The sequence below is a fragment of the Tubulanus polymorphus genome, chromosome 2 (genome assembly GCF_964204645.1).
Source record: "Tubulanus polymorphus chromosome 2, tnTubPoly1.2, whole genome shotgun sequence".
NCBI lineage: Eukaryota > Metazoa > Nemertea > Palaeonemertea > Tubulaniformes > Tubulanidae > Tubulanus > Tubulanus polymorphus.
The window spans coordinates 7,379,660-7,400,699 of NC_134026.1; the positions used below are offsets into that span (position 1 = coordinate 7,379,660).

General features: G+C 37.9%; 1 protein-coding gene across 1 annotated transcript; it reads left to right on the forward strand.

Annotated features, from left to right (window-relative positions):
* The first annotated feature begins 213 nt into the window (after positions 1-213).
* Positions 214-19,849, forward strand: LOC141898367 (rhotekin-like). Its single transcript, XM_074784218.1, has 14 exons — positions 214-396; positions 2,652-2,933; positions 12,131-12,324; positions 12,900-12,949; positions 13,061-13,114; positions 13,557-13,677; positions 13,774-13,933; positions 14,195-14,226; positions 14,637-14,743; positions 14,911-15,026; positions 18,194-18,319; positions 18,540-18,711; positions 18,983-19,096; positions 19,209-19,849. The coding sequence occupies exons 1-14, from the start codon at positions 214-216 to the stop codon at positions 19,289-19,291; spliced, it is 1,794 nt and encodes a 597-aa protein (XP_074640319.1). The 3' UTR covers positions 19,292-19,849.
* The last annotated feature ends 1,191 nt before the right edge of the window (positions 19,850-21,040 follow it).

Genomic DNA, 21,040 nt, shown 5'->3' on the forward strand with positions numbered 1-21,040 from the left:
CCCTAATATACAGGATTGAGCTGCTGGATTTCAATCTTAGACAAATCCGCTTACTTAAGTTCCCGATTAAATTCACGCCATACTTTATCTCTATAACAGCCTTTTCTCCATTTGATGGCGCGTGATATATGCCTCATCACATATCGTCTAACTACTACATGAAACGTTAAGTCCGGCAGGTTTGGTCCGGTATTTAGTGTGCGCGGAATGAAAATGGCGACGCCTTCAAAGAGAAAGCGCCAGATTCGAGATGATTCTAGCTACGAGAATTTAAACAACTTCCAGATTCTAAAACAATTGGGAAATAAACAACAGTCGAAGCGCATTAAATTGGATTTAAATGAGGAGGAGCAGCAGCAGACTGGAGGAGCAACTGTGAACAGGAGCACGAGCAAAGTAAAGTCATGTCGATTTGACATCCTTTTAATTTTTTGATTGATTCTACTACAGTACATGTTTTTCAGAAATTCATAAAACGAAAACTACCCTAGAAGAGATATCTTCATCATCAAATCTGTTTTATTTTGTTCAAAGTGGCTATTCTTAGGCTACGTCGCCTGTAAGAATTAACTGCCGGCTATATTTACGTCCATTCCTACCTACGGAACTGCAATCTGTACGCTAATAACTGACGCGCATGCGTACAGATGTGCGCGACTTAGAAAATTCAAGGAAAGTGTGGAGAATAGAGTTAGGCCTAGAGAAAAATAGAGCGGATCGAGCGAGACTCGAACCCGGGCCAGTAAATTACTAGTCAGTAACCTGTCTGTGGTTTAGTTTCACGATCGGATATTTTCACAAACCACAGTCAGGAATGGGAAGGTCATTTTTGTATGAAATCTTCGTCAGCCAATTTGACTGACGAGTAATTTGCCTGGCATTTCATTGTCTCTTAAGATATCCGTCAAATTTTTGTTGTAATCGACACACAACAGATTCGTAGTTTGTCTGATACCTATAACACCTCACCTGACGATCTTAATCCATGTGCAAATCGGCCGTAAAGTGAGAGTAAATTTCCGTAGAGTCAACAGCTGCCATTTTGAAAATTACTGGAGGTGCTGGCACCTGTGGACTGAGGCCAGGACAACAGCACAAACTAACGAAGCGAAACGACGAAATTGAAAAATATTAAGAAATCAACACTTATTCACATTTTTCTTTAACCAGAATTTATTATTTCATTATTTATAATGGAAAACACGAAGATTTGAAATATAGGTTGGAAAACCATCAAAAATAAAAATTGTCGTTTCGTCTTGAAAGTTTTATCTAAATCCTTGTAGGTCCCCTTGTCTTATCATGCCACATGTGCAATACAGAGAAATGGCGGCCAATGGCGAAATTTGTAAGCAAATTAATTAATTTCTCAAAATAATGTTGATTAATCACTCGAAACATACATAGAATTGGATTATTTCGAAAGGTACCCGTGTTAGTTTGTGAATTAAGCCATTAATTGTGGACTGAAGTGGATAGAAAGTATATTTTTGAAGTGTTACTTTTTTCAACCGTGTTTTGGTCCTTGTCATCCCTAACGTTGGTATAAGCCCATCCGATTATAAAAAGCTTACCACCAACGATTAGGTAACTAACTAGTAAATTACTAGCGCAGCATCATACCACTAGACCACTGAGCTCGCTGACAGTCGGTCGAATGTTTTAACTACATATAGCCTCACCTTACCCTAACCCTATTATCCCTTCCTGGATGTAAATATAGCCGGAAGTTAATTCTTACGGCCAACGTAAAAATAGCCACTTTGTATTTTGTTCATCTGGTCTTGCTTTTTCATTGAAAAAGCAGCATTTCTTCTTAGAGTGATAAAATCTGTAGCAACCACCAGTCACGTCCAGTGCAGAGGGGGTATTTTGCCTACTCTGCCTCGACTGATGATTGTTAATTTTAGTAGTAAAGGGCAATAAACTAACTGGTGTTGTGCGATGAATTCGCCATCTATCGTTTAAGTTAAGAAACAAGTCAACCGTACCAGTACGGTTTTGGCAGGCAATGAGTTAACACCGCGCGCGCCGTTTTCGAATCAAGGATTGACTGATACCTCAAACAAAAAACTAATGTCTGTTTCAATTTGAAAGGGGGGGGGTGGGGTTGAGAGCACATCAGAATCAGGTAGCAGGAATCATTTCATTAACCTGTCTGTGGTTTAGTTTCACGATCGGATCTTCAACTTTAATCCTGGATCGTGCGAGAACAGAATGTTCATATAAGATCTGTACTTTATGATGGCTCATATTTAAGGGGATGGTTTTCCCAGAGCCGACTAAGTTCATTTTTGAAACAGGCACTGTCAGGTGAAAGTACAATACGTGCGGGCAGTCTGTTCCATTCGTCGATATTTTCACAAACCACATATGTTGGTATAAGCCCATCCGATTATAAAAAGCTTATCATCAACGATTAGGTAACTAACTAGCTTAGGTGTGACGAAATTGAAGTAAATTTCGTCGCTGCCTATTAGTCCTTGTCGATATTTATTTAAAGGCAAAAAATTAGTTGATCAAGAATTCAGATCGAAATGGACTGGATCGTAATTGTGATCGGTGCAAATAGGCAAATACCGGTATGGGCCCAGATTTGACTGACTGATTTATTTAAAAACTTGATTTTTATTCAATTAATCGATTTGTAGGTGATTGATAGCTTAATAGGATTAGGAAGATTAAGAGGATTACCTCCACGTGGTTCAACTAGAGTCTGTTCGACATTAAAAACATCGTCGGCGTCGTCTAAAGTGAATTTAAAAGAGCTCGCGGCGTCTCCATTTAGAACATTGAAGGGGAGTTTGAGACGGAAATTAGAGTCAACCTTGAGACGTCAGAGAATGAGGGGATTACAGGATTATAATCTACCCCCCTCACCTAGGCCTACCCCTGTCGCAGCCGCTAACCGGACTATCAGTACCACAGCAGCGGTAAGTTCATTCTAAATATCTGACGCACCCGCAATAAAAATTTATTCATTCGTGCAATTGAGTTCAGTTTTACTGACAGTCTCGGGCCTGTTGCTCAAAAATTGGTTAAAGATAACTGGCGGATAGATACCATAGTTACAATGGATTGTCATTGATGTCAACTGTCCACTGGTTAACTATAAACAATTTTTGAACAACTGGTCCCTCTGTACACCCTTCTGTCTGCGGGTGCTCTGTACCCCCCCCCCTCCCATTTTATCGGAACACTTTCAAAAACCGATCGTCCAAACTTCACACAAAATAGGAGGGAATATCCAGGTTCCAGGCTGCAAATATCTGAAGTTTTCTTCTGTGTCTTAAACTTGCAACATTTTACTGTTTAGAAATTTAATTTTGAATTTTAAGATTAGTGGAAGGATTTAGGCCTATTGTGCTGCTTTGTTGTGCCAGTGATTAATAGCTATAATGGTTAGAGAGTATGAAACAGTTGTTTGTATTAAAAGTCTAATATTTGTGGAATGACTGTTCAGTTATTCAATTCAATGGTAGATATGTGACATCCTTTATGAAGAGAAACCACACTTGAATCTCGTAGTCAGTGATGTTCTATAAACTAGGCCAGGTCTGCCTGTTATTTGTCTTTTTGTCAATATTTTTGTCATATTTTTAGCTCGAATTTTGTGAAAATGTGTCATGCACGGAATTTCTTTGTAAAATGAGTTTATAAATAGAAGCACCTCGCTCGCGAATGAGTGAGTGAGTGGAGTGGGTCTCCCGATCAGTTAGATCGATGGTTTGTGTACTGTGGCTCATGCAGACTGCTATTAAATGCTGCTGTCTCTATGATCAGTCTCGCTGGTTTTAGTAGGATCTATAAATCATGCATCCCACCAACTCCGCTGCTGTTGTCACCGAAGATTCAGATTCTATTGTTTGGACTCAGGTTTGTGTTAATATCAACTGATGTTTTTCTAGACAGTAGACACTAGCCGACTGTCTGGACCTGTGTCGATCTGTCTGTGTATGTCTGTATGTCTGTCATCAGTCGAGTTCATTATCTCAACTGTCAGCTGAATTTGTGAAATGACCAGTCGCAAGTGTATCTTTATCTTTTGAAAATATAATTAAGTCATTCGATATGTTGGAACAGATTTTGCAACTGGTACTGGGATTATTCAGTTCTTTATGAAATAATCAGTGCCTGTCAATATTACAACTGTCGGCTGATTTCATTATAATCTGTACCATTCAGTCTTTCGTGAACAATTGATTTTCTCTCATAATCACAATCTTATGCGATCAACTATCATCAGTCATTCTAGACATTTTTCTTTCGAGTACAAGCCTATTATCTTTCACCGTGTTAGAATTGCGTCTCGATGAAATTGATAATCTCCATGTAGAAACCTTCTGTTGAGAAAATAATACTTCTTGCTCAATGATAGAGATGATTAGTACTCTGTTATACAGTAGCAGAAGAGTTGACTTGATTACTCATCATGCATACTCTCCATGCTGACTGACTGAGGTCACAGATCCCATTATCTATGATGATAGCAATTATGAGTCTGTCATTTAGTACTCTTCATGAATAGTGGCATCCCCCGTAAGTGGGAACCAACCTCTCGCTCACCCCCCCCTTTTAGTACAATATGTTCAATTGAATAGTTCTGATTAATATGAGATTAATTACCATTGTTTTATTGAGTTGTACCTGTTTTTGGTTATTTTAGAAGCAAAACATATTAATTATTTGTAGTAGATACAATGAACTATTAAGGGTCAGATGTAGGTGGTTAAACTGAACCCAGTAGTGGGGGACCACATTTATTGCCAGTTATCCACCGGTTAACCAGGGTGGAGGACCTACCCCTGGTTTAACCAACTTATCCCCCCGCGGTACCCCACCTATCCGTGTCTGACTATGATAACACTGTTTCAGTCTGATGTGATCAAAGGACATATTTTTATAGCCCTCGCCGATATTTATAGAAGGAAGGAAATGCTGCCACCGGAAACTTTTCAAATACTTCCATCCGATTTTTCGACTTTGACCCAATTCATCTTTCATATAGGCCCTATATATCGGATCTGATCATTATTTGTTCAAGCCTCATATAGAGAGATCGACAGAGAGATTATTGAAGGGTGAATTTATAAGCGACATAGCCGCATAATTACCAGTCATTCACTGTGTGCATGTCTGTACACTTATAATTAAACATATAGTCGTAGGAAATTATATCTCGTTTAAACGAGGGAAGGAAAAATATGAAATCACGGCACAGTAAATGCAGTATATGGAACTTAAGCCCGGAGCTCAGCGTGGAGCGGAATTTTATTGTCTGAGATATTTCATTGTTGAACGCTCGTTTTGTTCGTAGAAAGTTCTAATCCTTGTCAATAACTTTCACGTCTTAGACGTTGACAGACACTAGGTCAACTCTCACTCTCTCACTCAGACTCTGCAGATACGAGCGGGCTATTTACGGCGTATTTTAACTGGATTTTGTTAGGGAGGAGAACTTCCTGGAATTATTCGCACACTGACAGGATGTATTTGTTTCTATAGTGTTTGCGGTTTAATTGCAGTTGATTCAATGTTTACTTGATGACTTATAAAACATATAAGGAACTGACAATTCACTGGAAATATCTTGATTTGTTGAATTTCTACATGAGTCCTGGTGTAGAATCTACAGATTTCGGAACTTTTAACTATCAGGAGTCATATGATCTACAACAGCGACTTTGATCGACTTATCGGAGTCAAATATTGGTTATTGCACTAAATGGATGATAAGATGATAAGAATTGATTAAAATCACTAACTGCAATGACTATGCAAACCTCAAGCTGAGTTCTTGTTTTCATGATAATTGTGTTGACGCTTCTGTCCAAATGATGACTTAGAAGTGGAAACATAAATTGGGACTCAAAAATAGGAACGACTTCAGTAATGCGTTGTATGATGACGTATGCACTTACTGAAATACCGCCTCAAAATAGAGATCAATTCAATAATGTGATGATTTCAGTTCATACTATTTACTATGCGTTCAGAGTGTTACAAACATTTGCGCGAATGAGCTTGTAGTAGTGATAAACAATGGAACGTCAGCGTGTTGCTGCTGTAGGGGGTGCCGCCGGGAACCACCACCGTAGACACTCTACATCCAGTGTGACCTTACCTTCTAAACAAACCGTAATTGAAGATATGGATTTGTTCTATTTTAGACAAATGGCAGCGAAATTAGAGGTAATGTGTGTGAGAGCGGGACTGAACTCGTAACCTAAATCACTCCACTTCTATTAATTGATATGTAGACTATGTGATAATTTATCTGCTAACCTATTTAAGGTCAGGGTCGTGTATTACTGTGTAATAATTCTCTAAAAGAGTTTATGTACTGGTAGATGATTCAACTCAGAGCTAACTCTGTGTATTGCTCTCAAGTCGGACAGATTTTAGATTTTCATCGACTTTCTTGCAGTTTTAGGTTTTATTCTTAAAAAAGCTTTTTTTTCCCTGTCCAGGGTATACTGTACCCAGTTCCTTAGTTCTTGACTATATAGAGTTAATAACTCTAACTTACAGCTGTGAAACTGGAGCCTGTACTGGTGGATTCCTTCATCCCATCTAGGGCAATCTTAAGACCTGCTGCATATGGCGTCACAAGCCCCGAGGCTTGTCACGCCATATTGGGGCCTGACACGCCATGTGGTAAACGTAAAATGAAAATCAAATCCTATGCATGAGATGAAACGTCGACTAAGTCTCGCGGGTTTTTCTTCCGAAGTTGAAATATTCGGTTGGATATTAATTTGTCTTAGATGATTAACAACGTAATATATATACATAATAAGAACTACATATTACATCGCATTTACACTAAAATGAGTTTTACAGAATAGAAATTGATCGTTGTTTGTTAATCTAATGCAGTGTACACACATTTTGAAACACAATTTAAACAATCATATATTTCGCCAGCATATGAAAAATACAAAAACATTACATATATATCTACTGAATGAGTTTTACAGGATAAAGATTTTAATTAACTATCTTACATTTCAATGAATCATTCATCTATTTCACATGATTTGTTGATCAATTAGTCTTAGAAGAACATGGATAATGTTAGAAAAACATATATGGTGAGCCAGGCTCCAATCTAGTGTGATCTGCAGTCATATGGCTCCTAAAATCGCTAAGCCTTCTACATGGCGTGTCAGGCCCCAAATGTTCTGCAGCCAATATGGCGTGTCAAGAGCCCCAAATTGTCTGCAGAATAGCTTCAATAATTGAAACATGGTTTGTCGAACGGTTTTCTATGGAAGCAATTAAATTATATCTTAATTAGTTATATATTGTTCATGATTTGATAATCACAAAGCAAATACTGCTAGAAAAACCGCGATTTGTCTTCTATATGGCGTGTCAAGCCCCGAATGTTCTGCAGCCAATATGGCGTGTCAGGCCCCGAATGGTCTGCAGAATAGCTTCAATTGAAACATGGCGTGAGAGGACCCGATCAGTTTTCCTATAATTGTCACTAATTATCATAAATATTCAAAGATTTATCATTCTACATGGTTTGTCAATCATTTAGACTTAGAAAGAAAGCAAATATTGTTTCAAAAATAGCTCCTCAAATCACGCTGTCTTCTACATGGCGTGTCAGGCCCCAAACGGTCTGCAGCCAATATGGCGTGTCAGTCCCCAAACGGTCTGCAGAATAGCTTCAATTGAGATATGGCGTGAGAGGACCCGAACGATTTTCCGTACAAACAAATGAATAATTGTCACTAATTATCATAAATATTCAAAGATTTATCATTCTACATGGTTTGTCAATCATTTAAACTTAGAAAAAAGGCAAATATTGTTTCAAAAAGCTCCTAAAATCACGCTGTCTTCTACATGGCGTGTCAAGCCCCAAACGGTCTGCAGAATAACTTCAATTGAGACATGGCGTGAGAGGACCCGATCGATTTTCCGTACAAACAAATGAATAATTGTCATTAATTATCATAAATATTCAAAGATTTATCATTCTACATGGTTTGTCAATCATTTAAACTTAGAAAAAAGGCAAATATTGTTTCAAAAAGCTCCTAAAATCACGCTGTCTTCTACATGGCGTGTCAAGCCCCAAACGGTCTGCAGAATAACTTCAATTGAGACATGGCGTGAGAAGACCCGAACGATTTTCCGTACAAACAAATGAATAATTGTCACTAATTATCATAAATATTCAAAGATTTATCATTCTACATGGTTTGTCAATCATTTAAACTTAGAAAAAAGGCAAATATTGTTTCAAAAAGCTCCTAAAATCACGCTGTCTTCTACATGGCGTGTCAAGCCCCAAATGTTCTGCAGTCAATATGGCGTGTCAGGCCCCAAACGGTCTGCAGAATAGCTTCAATTGAGACATGGCGTGAGAAGACCCGAATGATTTTCCGTACAAACTAATGAATAATTGTCATTAATTATCATAAATATTCAAAGATTTATCATTCTCCGTGGATTGTCAGTCATTTAGACTCAGAAAAAAGGCAAATATTGTTTCAAAAATAGCTCCTCAAATCACGCTGTCTTTCACATGGCGTGTCAGGCCCCAAATGTTCTGCAGCCAATATGGCGTGTCAGGCCCCAAACGGTCTGCAGAATAGCTTCAATTGAGACATGGCGTGAGAAGACCCGAACGATTTTCCGTACAAACAAATGAATAATTGTCATTGATTATCATAAATATTCAAAGATTTATCATTCTACGTGGATTGTCAATCATTTAGACTTAGAAAAAAAGGCAAATATTGTTTCAAAAAGCTCCTCAAATCACGCTGTCTTTCACATGGCGTGTCAGGCCCCAAATGTTCTGCAGTCAATATGGCGTGTCAGGCCCCAAACGGTCTGCAGAATAGCTTCAATTGAGACATGGCGTGAGAAGACCCGAACGATTTTCCGTACAAACAAATGAATAATTGTCATTGATTATCATAAATATTCAAAGATTTATCATTCTACGTGGATTGTCAATCATTTAGACTTAGAACAAAAGGCAAATATTGTTTCAAAAAGCTCCTAAAATCACGCTGTCTTCTACATGGCGTGTCAAGCCCCAAACGGTCTGCAGTCAATATGGCGTGTCAGGCCCCAAACGATTTTCCGTACAAACAAATGAATAATTGTCATTAATTATCATAAATATTCAAAGATTTATCAGTTTGTCAATCATTTAGACTTAGAAAAAAGGCAAATATTGTTTCAAAAAGCTCCTCGAATCACGCTGTCTTCTACATGGCGTGTCAGGCCCCAAATGTTCTGCAGTCAATATGGCGTGTCAGGCCCCAAACGGTCTGCAGAATAGCTTCAATTGAGACATGGCGTGAGAAGACCCGAATGATTTTCCGTACAAACTAATGAATAATTGTCATTAATTATCATAAATATTCAAAGATTTATCATTCTCCGTGGATTGTCAGTCATTTAGACTCAGAAAAAAGGCAAATATTGTTTCAAAAATAGCTCCTCAAATCACGCTGTCTTTCACATGGCGTGTCAGGCCCCAAATGTTCTGCAGCCAATATGGCGTGTCAGGCCCCAAACGGTCTGCAGAATAGCTTCAATTGAGACATGGCGTGAGAAGACCCGAACGATTTTCCGTATAAATAAATGAATAATTGTCATTGATTATCATAAATATTCAAAGATTTATCATTCTACGTGGATTGTCAATCATTTAGACTCAGAACAAAAGGCAAATATTGTTTCAAAAAGCTCCTAAAATCACGCTGTCTTCTACATGGCGTGTCAAGCCCCAAACGGTCTGCAGTCAATATGGCGTGTCAGGCCCCAAACGATTTTCCGTACAAACAAATGAATTATTGTCATTAATTATCATAAATATTCAAAGATTTATCAGTTTGTCAATCATTTAGACTTAGAAAAAAGGCAAATATTGTTTCAAAAAGCTCCTCGAATCACGCTGTCTTCTACATGGCGTGTCAGGCCCCAAATGTTCTGCAGTCAATATGGCGTGTCAGGCCCCAAACGGTCTGCAGAATAGCTTCAATTGAGACATGGCGTGAGAAGACCCGAATGATTTTCCGTACAAACTAATGAATAATTGTCATTAATTATCATAAATATTCAAAGATTTATCATTATACATGGTTTGTCAATCATTTAGACTTAGAAAAAAAGGCAAATATTGTTTCAAAAAGCTCCTCAAATCACGCTGTCTTTCACATGGCGTGTCAGGCCCCAAATGTTCTGCAGTCAATATGGCGTGTCAGGCCCCAAATGGTCTGCAGAATAGCTTCAATTGAGACATGGCGTGAGAAGACCCGAACGATTTTCCGTACAAACAAATGAAAAATTGTCATTGATTATCATAAATATTCAAAGATTTATCATTCTACGTGGATTGTCAATCATTTAGACTCAGAACAAAAGGCAAATATTGTTTCAAAAAGCTCCTAAAATCACGCTGTCTTCTACATGGCGTGTCAGGCCCCAAACGGTCTGCAGAATAGCTTCAATTGAGACATGGCGTGAGAAGACCCGAACGATTTTTCCGTACAAACAAATGAATAATTGTCACTAATTGTCTTAAATGTTCAATGATTAATCCTTCTATATGATTTGTCAATTATTTAGTCTTAGAAAAAAGCAAATACTGTTACAAAAAGCTCCTAAAACCACGCTGTCTTCTACATGGCGTGTCAGGCCCCAAAGTGTTCTGCCGCCAATATGGCGTGAGAGTACGCGATCAGTTTTCTATGGAAGCAATTAATTGTCACTAATCATATCTTTAGTTTCAATTAGTTATATATTGTTCATAATCATAAAGTCTAAGAAAAAAAAACAAATACTGCTAGAAAAATCGCGATTTGTCTTCTATATGGCGTGTCAGGCCCCAAACGGTCTACAGAATATAGCTTCAATTTACATGGCGTGAGAGGACCCGATCAGTTTTCCGTAGAAATAAATGAGAAATTGTGACTGATTATCTTAAATTAGTACAATAATCATTAAGTCTTAGAAATAGGTTTATAAATCGTTGTTTCTATTTTGTTCATATGTAAAAATATACAAAATCGCTTATGTAAATGTAGCTGATGATCTCCTGATCGTCTCGCACCATAACGGAAACCTATAAAAAACATATTCGAAGAATTTTACATAAAAATCTGTCGATATATATGCATCTGAATATAGTTATGAAGTAAAAACGGGATATAATTTTCTTTCAAAGTGGTTGCACTGAACGGAATACTACAATATAACGTATAAGTACATATTATATTTAGACAATATTTAGTAAGTATATATTTAGACAATAAGTTAAGAAAAAATAGAAATTCATTACACATTGACATACCGGTACTTGAAATTATCTCATTCAGGTTTTACACGTCGTATCGGACTTAAAAACGTGGTCCGTTCGACGCGAACATATATCTTCGTTCCGCGTGAATTATATATAGTCTGCATTTTACTCGGGGCTTGTGACGCCATGTCAGATATGGCGTGACAAGCCCCGGGGCTTGTGACGCCATGTTCTGCTGATTCTTAAGATTGACTTCACTCCTTCATCCTCTCTCTACAGGGGTCAGGTTACACAGTCACTGCTTTATCCATGTCCACAGAACCAAATCAGTTTGATTTGTGGACTGACTGTGGAACTAGTCCCCAAATAGCTCATCCTCACTTGTCGGGGTTCGATTGCCTCCCACCAAGGCTCACACCAACACAAACTCGGGGGCCGTAGATCCTTCATTGGCGTTCTACATTGCCCAAGATTTCTTAGACAGCTCAGCAGCCACCAGTTTATGTATTAAGCCAATCAGCTATGGTGTTTTGATAGAGCAAATTTGTCGCTAAACAAAAAGGTATCTGATTGGCTTACGAGATAAACGGGTGGCTGCTGAGCGGCAACTTGCCCGCCAAGAAATCATGAGTGGTGTAATAGACCAATGAAGGGTCTACAGCCAGAGTTTGTGTTGGCGTCAGCTTCGACGGCAGACAATCGAACCCTGGCAAGTGAGGATGTAGATACTCAAGCATAAGTCAACATATTTCCTTGACTTCACATCTTCATACAAGTGATGCTGATTTTTTATTTTCTTCAGTGCACGTTTAGACGCGAATTCTTATTATCAGGAATTTCTGTTATTTCTAGGATACGGAACTACAACAGAAAATTGACATCGAGATAAAAATGAGAGATGGAACGGCGAAATTACTGGCTGCATCTAAACACCCCGTACAATTACTGGAGGCTGCTAAGAGTCTATTGACATCGAACACTAGAGTTTTAGCTTATATGTCTGAATTACAGAAACGTAAATCAGATGAGATACTTCATAAAAACAAGTGAGTTCCCTTAACCTTCAACACCTCTCCTTCCTCTCACCTTTGTCTCTTGAATTTTGTTATAGATGTTGCTCTCGCGCCCCACACATAAAATGTTCAATTTCAGTCCAAAATTTGTATCAAATTAAACTCTGAGTCATAAACTAACCACTAGTCATGCACTCCTTTCATTACTAGTTGATTATAGGCCTACTAATCTGATCAGCTAGGGCCAACTTCGGTTTTCGTAGCTAATTGACTAGTGATCGGAACTAATAACCCCGAACGCACTATAGTTTGGCTGTAACGTATTTCACAGTGTTGGCCATCTTCGAAATGGGTCGGGACTACAGCGACCGTGCTCAATCCTGTGGTCCGGACCATAGTTCCGACTAACTGATATTTGGTTTCGTTTAATTCGACTTTAGTCGATAACCGAAGTTTGGCTAGGGTTAGCTGTCATCAGATCATATGACCAGTCAATGTTGGTTCACCAGCCAATTGAAACCCTGGGTTGTGAACAGTTGATTCAATTTGACGATGTCATGGTCATTCAATATGGCTGCTATTTGAGCTGCATGGTTGATTATTTTTAGGATAGCACAAGGAAATCAAGTTCCATGTAAGGCTAAAGTTGCATTATCAGGTAAACTCATTATATATATTCAAGGGAGAATAGGGGTATGTGTATGTAGTCAGGGTTTCAGGGAGTTTAATCAACTATAATGAATATCTGTGATGTGTTAATGTATTACAGATATACGAATACCATTGATGTGGAAAGATTCGGATCATTTCAAAAATAAAGGAGGTATATATTTTTTCTCATTCAAATTAAGACTTTTACTGTGTTCTAATGCATCATTATAGAATATTTCTATGGATTTACACCTAATACTCAAGTAAACATTATCATTTGCACATTTCTTGATTCATGCTATGTATGCTTTATTGTGTATGTCTGTATTGTGAATACTGTATTCTTTTTCCCTGTATTGTGTATGCTGTATTGTGTGGTCTGTATTTTGTATTGTGTATGGCTGTATTTTGTATGCTGCATTCTTTATGCCTGTATTGTGTGTGTGTATGGCCGTATTTTGTATGCTGTATTGTGCATGGCTGTATTTTGTATGCTGCATTCTTTATGCCTGTATTGTGTGTGTGTATGGCCGTATTTTGTATGCTGTATTGTGCATGGCTGTATTTTGTATGCTGTATTCTGTATGCCTGTATTGTGTATTGTATTATTTCAGATCACCGCCGCTATGCTGTATTTTGTATGCTGAAAATTGGAACTGAAATTTTTGACACAACGTTGATAAAATCAGTTGATAGAAGTCTAACGGATATCACGTTTAATGATGTGATTATCTTGTAAGTTCTCATCGTCGTAGTAACCTCTCGTTTTAACGGATTACATTGTTAAACTCTGTTTTGAAATGTTGATTTTGTTTCGTTTTGTTTTTTCAGCAATGAGATAGGGTTTGATTTCCAGTGTATATTAGAGGTTTACTGTCATAAAGTTCACGACGATTTGACGATAGCGAGCACTCCGAAGAAATTGAAGAAAAAACTGAATGAATTTTCAAACTCGCTCGGACAAAACGTCGGTCGAAGACTGTCGGGACTCGTACGTATCAGTTCATACACATCCGAAATCTCAATATCTAAACCCGATATTTCAATGATTTCTCATAAATCTCAAATACTTTAAAGATACTTTATTTTTATAGACCTCATATTTTGATATATTTCTCATAGTTCATCTTTGAATGTCAGATATTTTGCAATTTAGTATTTACAGAATCTCGGATACTATTTTGATATTCTGTGGATTTGTTATATTCTGTAGGTTTTGCTTATTAACTATTTCACGTACATTGTTTTACAGAAAGATGAAGATATAATGAACAGTATGCTAGTGTAAGTGTCTTTCTTCCACTCTCTCATATATCTACAGCACTATGATAATAATTATTGATATTTATATAGCGCAGGTATCCTAACCTGAGTGAGTTTAGATGCGCTCCAATTTTGGTATTATTACCCCCCAGCCTATAACTCTAGTCTATGTATCAGTCATCTCTTCCTAAGGAGAAGTAACATCCTAGCAGCTTTTAAGCGCTTAGGAGTCATTTATTAGGCCAGGGCCCCATTTACTCCTGGGTGGAGAGAGGCAATAAGGATAAGTGTCTTGCGCGAGGAGATTACAGCAATGTACGGGGTTCCAACCCACAACCTGGCTTCCCAGAGTCGAACGCTCTAACCGCTTGGCCACACTGCACGCTTACCTGCTATAGTTGTCTGAGTATGAGTGTTTGTGTATATTACAGAGGTCCCAGGTTTGATCTCGTGGCTCAAGCGACGTTAACTGTGGATGAAATAAAAGACTCAATCGGAACTTATGAATTGAAATTAATGAATACTTCAACTAGTTCAGGTAAACATCTCTGTTTCTGAGTCTCCCTCTCTCTCTCTACATCAATATACATCAGTGTTTAATGTGTCTCAATGATTTTCTATATGCTCTGTGATGTTTAATGATGTTCTGTGATGACAACATGATCCATGATGTTTAATGATGTTCTGTGATGTTTTTTGTTATAGGAGGTGATGTTGGTTTAAACAGTGAATTACCGTTATTTGGTCATTTCTGTTGTCGTTTGGCCGCTCAACCGTACTGTTTACTCAGTGATACTGTATCCGGATACTTGCATTTACAGGTTAGCAGCTACACTTTCTTTATACTGTCGACGTTGGTTGAAATAGGTCCAATTTTCAAACGGCTGTAGATTTTTACTATCTTTACTTAAGATATTACTGTAACAGAAAAAGTTGTACAGTTTTGTCTCTAGTTTCTATTCCTACCATTTTTAGCTAGGTGTGGACACTTGAGTTTAAGGTAAAAAATATTTTGAATGATATCTACCGCTGTGGCCTGTGTTCACATACAGGCGAGTCGATTTCATCAGCACTGTCACTAGATTCGGACCCCAATTCAGCATCTAAATCATTTTCATTTGTGTCTGAATTCATAAAAATTTCTCAAATATCATCGTCGCTCAATTTACGAGACATAATAATCCTTTTATACTCTTTATAATATTGAAATAGTCAATCAAAACTGGTTTCCATTCTTACAAAATCTACTTCCGGTTTGTAATCGCTGAATTTGACGCTTAACTGCTATATATTCTTGAGAAGCAACAGATACTTTTCTTGGTCACAATTGGTTCAGGAGTTCATGCTGCTTCAGTTGAGAGGCGCTAAATCTAAAACCATAACTGATTTTTCATGACGGAACGTCGAAATTCCACAATGTCCGTTTCTCGCCAAACGGCAAGACCGGTTCATGAACGACCACTTCCGCCAGACCCGTAACGTAAGGGTTAATTCTAAACCTCATCTTCAGAGGAACACAATGATATCAAGGAATTGTGTTCCTCTGAAGATGAGGTTCAGAATTAACCTCGAAACTGTTAGCAAATTGAAATTTTCTCTACAAATCTACTGCGGGTTTTTATTTGTTAATATTTTTGGGGGAAATGATAACATAGATTTCTTGAAAAAGTTGTACTAGAAATGAATCAAACTTGAAATCACTGGTTATTTGTCTGAAATTCTACAGTGGATTATCATACAGAAATATTCACGAATTTCTCGGCCCAGTAAAAGATATATGTAGAAATTTACTACAAAGTTACAAGCCAGGAACTGTATAAATATGTCGTATAAAAAATCTCTCTGTTCCGGTGAAATCGGTAAAAATGAAGTAATTGTATTTGGAAGTGTAAACACTGCAAATGCGAGTGAAACTGTTACAAGCATTATTGTTGTACGTTTTGATTTTGTAGTTTTCTGATCAGACGAAACCATATTTGAACCTCTGAATAACTGAACTATTATAACAGTATTTGATGTTAGAATCAAAGATAAAGGCAGCACGTAAACCAGGATAACAAATACCGCAAAAAAGGTTATTTGGTCAAATAATCCGTGGTAACATCCAACAACCTGGTCTGATAAATGTATCAACAAAGCCGGGCTGAGATATAGAACCAGTACATTCACTGCAGTAATTATCAATGTAACAAATCTAGCGAATCTCGGTGTACATATCAAACGTGATGTGAATGGCAAGAGCACAACTGCCGCACGTTCTAGAGATATTGCTACGATTAACCACGTACTATTGCAGGCTCCAAGTGTCGTTAAAAATTCATAGATTTGACAACCGACCACTGAATTCATGATTAAGATAGGACCATCTTCGACATGGAATAAAACAAACTGTAAAACAGGCATCAGCGTCAAACTGATACAGTGTATGGTATCGCTGAGAGACAAAACGATAAGATAGTTAGCGTAAGATAAACTGCGGAATCTGCGACTAATCATTATGAGGAAAGTAGCTGAATTTCCGAAGGCTCCTAACACGAACAAGATAGGCAGAATGACCAATGTCACAGTACGGTAGCTCCCTGATCTGTTCACTACAGACATTAGAGCGATGTAACTGTTTTAAGGTCGGGCAATTTGCATACGAGTTGAATTCGATTCATACATATCAAATCAGTGTCCTGACTGACAGTGTACTGACCGTCTGAGAGTGTACTGACTGTGTGAGAGTGTACTGACGATCTGAGAATTTACTGACTTGTCAGAGAATGTACCGGAACTGACCGTGTCTTCTCACGTATCGGAATATTAGTTAAACTTTGATATCAAGAGATCATTAAACTCTTTATAAACAGTTACAATTCATTGGTAGGATTCATTGCTAAAGGTAAATAGAAAATCAATTCTCAGAAATCTGACACAATTTACTCAAGAGTTTATAAAAGTTTATTATTGTGTGAAATATGAATGTAACTGAATGAAATATTCAATATTCGTTGTACAAGAATTCATTGTAAATGTTGAAATATCTAATAGCAAAACATGTGCGGTAACAGACATTTCAAACACACTCACAATACAGTCTGTTCTCTGTTCAGATTCGACTCATTTGAATTCGAGAGTCAAATATTAAACGGATAACAGCAGAACCGAGTTCCGAAGCATTTGAATTAAGAAAAAAAGAATTTTCTAAATATCCATAACCTCTTCCAAAAATAGCCCCAATCTAATCCAGGTATTTTAACCTAGGACGCTTGCCTCGTACCTAACCACTAGACTTACCAAATTCTGACTGATGACTGACTCAGTCAGTTAGTCCGCTTTCGGTTTGGTGACCCAGTTGTTGTTACCAGTCAAGTATAGTGACCCACCATCATTCTCTGATTTCTCATTCTCTCGAATTTGTTGAGCAGTTCTTAAATGGTTCTGAATTGGAGTAATTTCTGCTTAATATTTCATATTTTAGGGAAAAGGTAACATAGATATAGATGAACAGTCAACCCCCGATATACCGCCCTCCCATATACCGCCGCCCCGGCCTACCACCAGGTTTTCTCAATGTACGGTACATCTCTATACAACAGGGTCCGATTTAAGCACTTGTCCGATTACCCGGGACAAGTATATTCTCATCAGGGCAAGTAGGCTATCATTATCACTTGTCTACCGGGCTTGTGCAATTTTATGTCCTAAAGCTTTTATCCCACTCGATACAACGGATGATAGTACCTGCACCATTCGGACTGCCTGTGAAGCGCAAGTAGCTTTTGGAGGGGGCGAGCGAAATTTCAAATGATTGGCCCTAGGGCAAGTGGCTTTGATTCCTTAGAGTGGACCCTGTACAAATACATAATGAAACACCCCAGATATACCGCCATACTCTCTATACCGCCAAAATGGTTCTGCACCGATGTGGACGGTATATCGGGGGCTGACGGTACATGTAATTGTTGTGAATAGTTAAACATATTGTATTGTTTTGTATTTACAGTGTAAAAGGGATAACACGCAATGGAATCAATATTGGTGCTCGTTAAAGAATCTAAAAATGTCATTCTGGAAAAGTTGTGAAACTGCTGAAACGGAAAAACCGGAATTCATAATTCCTGTTACGAAGGTAAATATTCAATGGCGCCCGCCTCTCGAGTCTCCAACTCAAAATTAGCTGGACCAAATTTAAATCTAAAGCCTTCACCCCTCCTAAATACGGGCCTGCCCTAGAAAACTAATGTCAATCGAGAAAGTAGAGGATACGTTTTTGGAGCCTATACAGTCGGAAGTCACCCTCCCTGATCTGACATTATTGGCCTTCAACAAGAATTGTTGTTTATTTTTAGCACAGTCAGATTTGTGAAGGAACTCAAGATCCGCCGATTTGCGATTCAGAACGTTCTCACTCTTTTCAAATCATCGACACAGTGAACTGTGAACAGCATACGCTGTGTACTGATACTAGTGAACAGACTGCCACCTGGTGGGAGGCGTTACAACAACATCTATTAGATCAAGGTATAGTATAGTCTATCATCATACCACAGGCGTGGATCTAGGGGGTCTTACAGGTCTTCTGGAAGACCCTCAAAAAATTTTGTGCCCTCAAAAAATTTCATGACTCAAAATACAGGAAATGGCTTCTAATCACAACTTGAATCTCAAAATTTTCTGGGGGGCCTCAGATCCCAGTATCATCTAACACACAGATCCTCACATGCCACAGTATCATCTAACACAGATCCTCACGGCATGCCACAGTAAAGACTCATGTATGTGTATATTTCAGTTGTATGGAAACAAGCTTGTGAAACTGTGATGAATATTAAAATGCCTTCACCGAAAAGATTACCATCATTTTTACGTAAAGATTCATTAACGCTGTACGAGGAAACTGAAATAGGTAAATAAAGCCTTAGTAAGTCAAACAATTTAGTTAATCGAACAACTAGGTGGGGCCTAATTGTTTGAACAATTCTCACCGTTTATTGATTGTTTATTTGTTTTATTTGTAGATTTGTCAAAAGCATCTTGCACTTCATTGCACCACAGTTCAATAAAACCTACAGACCGGCGCAAATCAGCTAGTAATGTGTAACCTTGTCACCAGGGAGAGCTGATCGTAATGTGTAAAATAGCCACCAGGGGGAGCCGACATCAATGTTTAACTAGCTACGAGAGGGAGCTGATCGTAATGTGTAAACTAGCCACTAGAGCGAGCTGATAGCAATATGTGGACCAGCCACTAGAGGGAGCTGATCTTATTGTGTAAACTAGCCACTAGGGAGCTGTTATTGTTGTATTATTGTCTACGAGTAGTGCATGAACTATCCACTAGAGGGAGCTTTTCAATATGGGTTTAGAGGGGTTCATTATGACCCCTTACAGGATTCAGAGGGGTTCGATGTGACCTCCTTACAGAGTTCAGAGGAGTTCAATACGTCCCCTTTACAGGGTTAAGAGGTGCATGCATCACTTAATTGTGAACCGAATTCAAACATTTTCAAAAGAGACTTGTAGTGAGTCACGTGTCTAAGGGAAACATGTTTCAATATTGTTTGTGTTTCTCATTATTTTAATACAATGTTCTATATTTGTATAAATTTACACTTAAATCTTGTAACTTCCACATTTTGTGGTTAAAATATGTAATAAAACAAACGCATATTAAAGAATGAAACTATTGTTTCTTGTTATTTCAGTTGTCTAAATTCTTTAATCTTGGTCCTATTTCTACAGAACATGATCACTAAAATATAACTCCAGTGACATGAAAACTTTATGAATTGGTCAAATTTAACTTTGTGTGACCTACAGTTATTGTTGTGAGCAAACGGTTATTACTGTAGCTATATAGTGGCATTGGTACTGCCCTGAACTGGATCAGTAATAAACAGTCAGCAGATTTTGTCTCCACGAATGGCGTATATACACGCACCTCTCAGTTGAAATATAGATTTCTTGAAAAAATAATTCAATATACAAAAATCGCAATAATAAACTTTGTATTGAGTGGATCTTTTCAGCTGAATAAATTCTAAAGTTGAAAAATAATTAAATCAAGTCTCTTACAACTGATACTGTCGTCTGATTGGTCAATATTCATGTGGTTAGTACAGTTTGTGAGGCAGATTACGCTTAATTTCTATCATTTCAATTTCTGTGGCCGAACTGATGTGAGATTTTGCTCACTACCCGATAGGAGACCTTTGAATTTCAGCCTCATGTAAATATTTTATCAACAACTCGACTGTGACTGCAACTTCTTCAGACCCCGTCGTCAATCATGGCACAAAATTTGAGCAAAGCCGACAGGGATTATTATCTATCCGTTTTTTATGCAACTTATACCATTAACAATGATCTGGAACACGTTGTGAACTTTTTGGATCCTATATTTGCCGGCTTGAATTTCACTACTATTGTCACGCTAATTCGGTGTCGTAAATCTCGTTCAGTTCGCGCTACGTTCATTTATCTGATTTCTCTAGCGATATCTGATCAGATATACATTCTTGATAAACTAGGTGGTTTTGCTCATTCAGTCCATTACGTTGTATCGCGTTTAAAGAATCTTCTTTCAGCACAGAAATGTAGGATGTCCTCATTGTGTTCAGGTCTTGCACTATTCACGTCATATTTTAACAGGTTAAACTCATGGCGATATGTGCATTCTTGTATGAAAATACTCACAGGTCTAATAAATGATTTGCCGATGTCTTTTTCTAATTGGATTGTTGTTACGATGGCAGCTGAAAGGTTATTAGCGATAAAAAACCCGTTTTTTCACAAACAATACGTCACAAACCGCAAGAGGATGCTAGCAACGTTATTTACTTTGCCGCTA

Coding starts and splice junctions, on each gene's coding strand:
- LOC141898367 (XM_074784218.1), top strand. CDS start 214: ATGGCGACGCCTTCAAAGAGAAAGCGCCAGATTCGAGATGATTCTAGC. Junction 14,227..14,636: donor ATAATGAACAGTATGCTAGT/GTAAGTGTCTTT, acceptor TGTATATTACAG/AGGTCCCAGGTTTGATCTCG. Junction 18,712..18,982: donor ACAACATCTATTAGATCAAG/GTATAGTATAGT, acceptor TGTATATTTCAG/TTGTATGGAAACAAGCTTGT.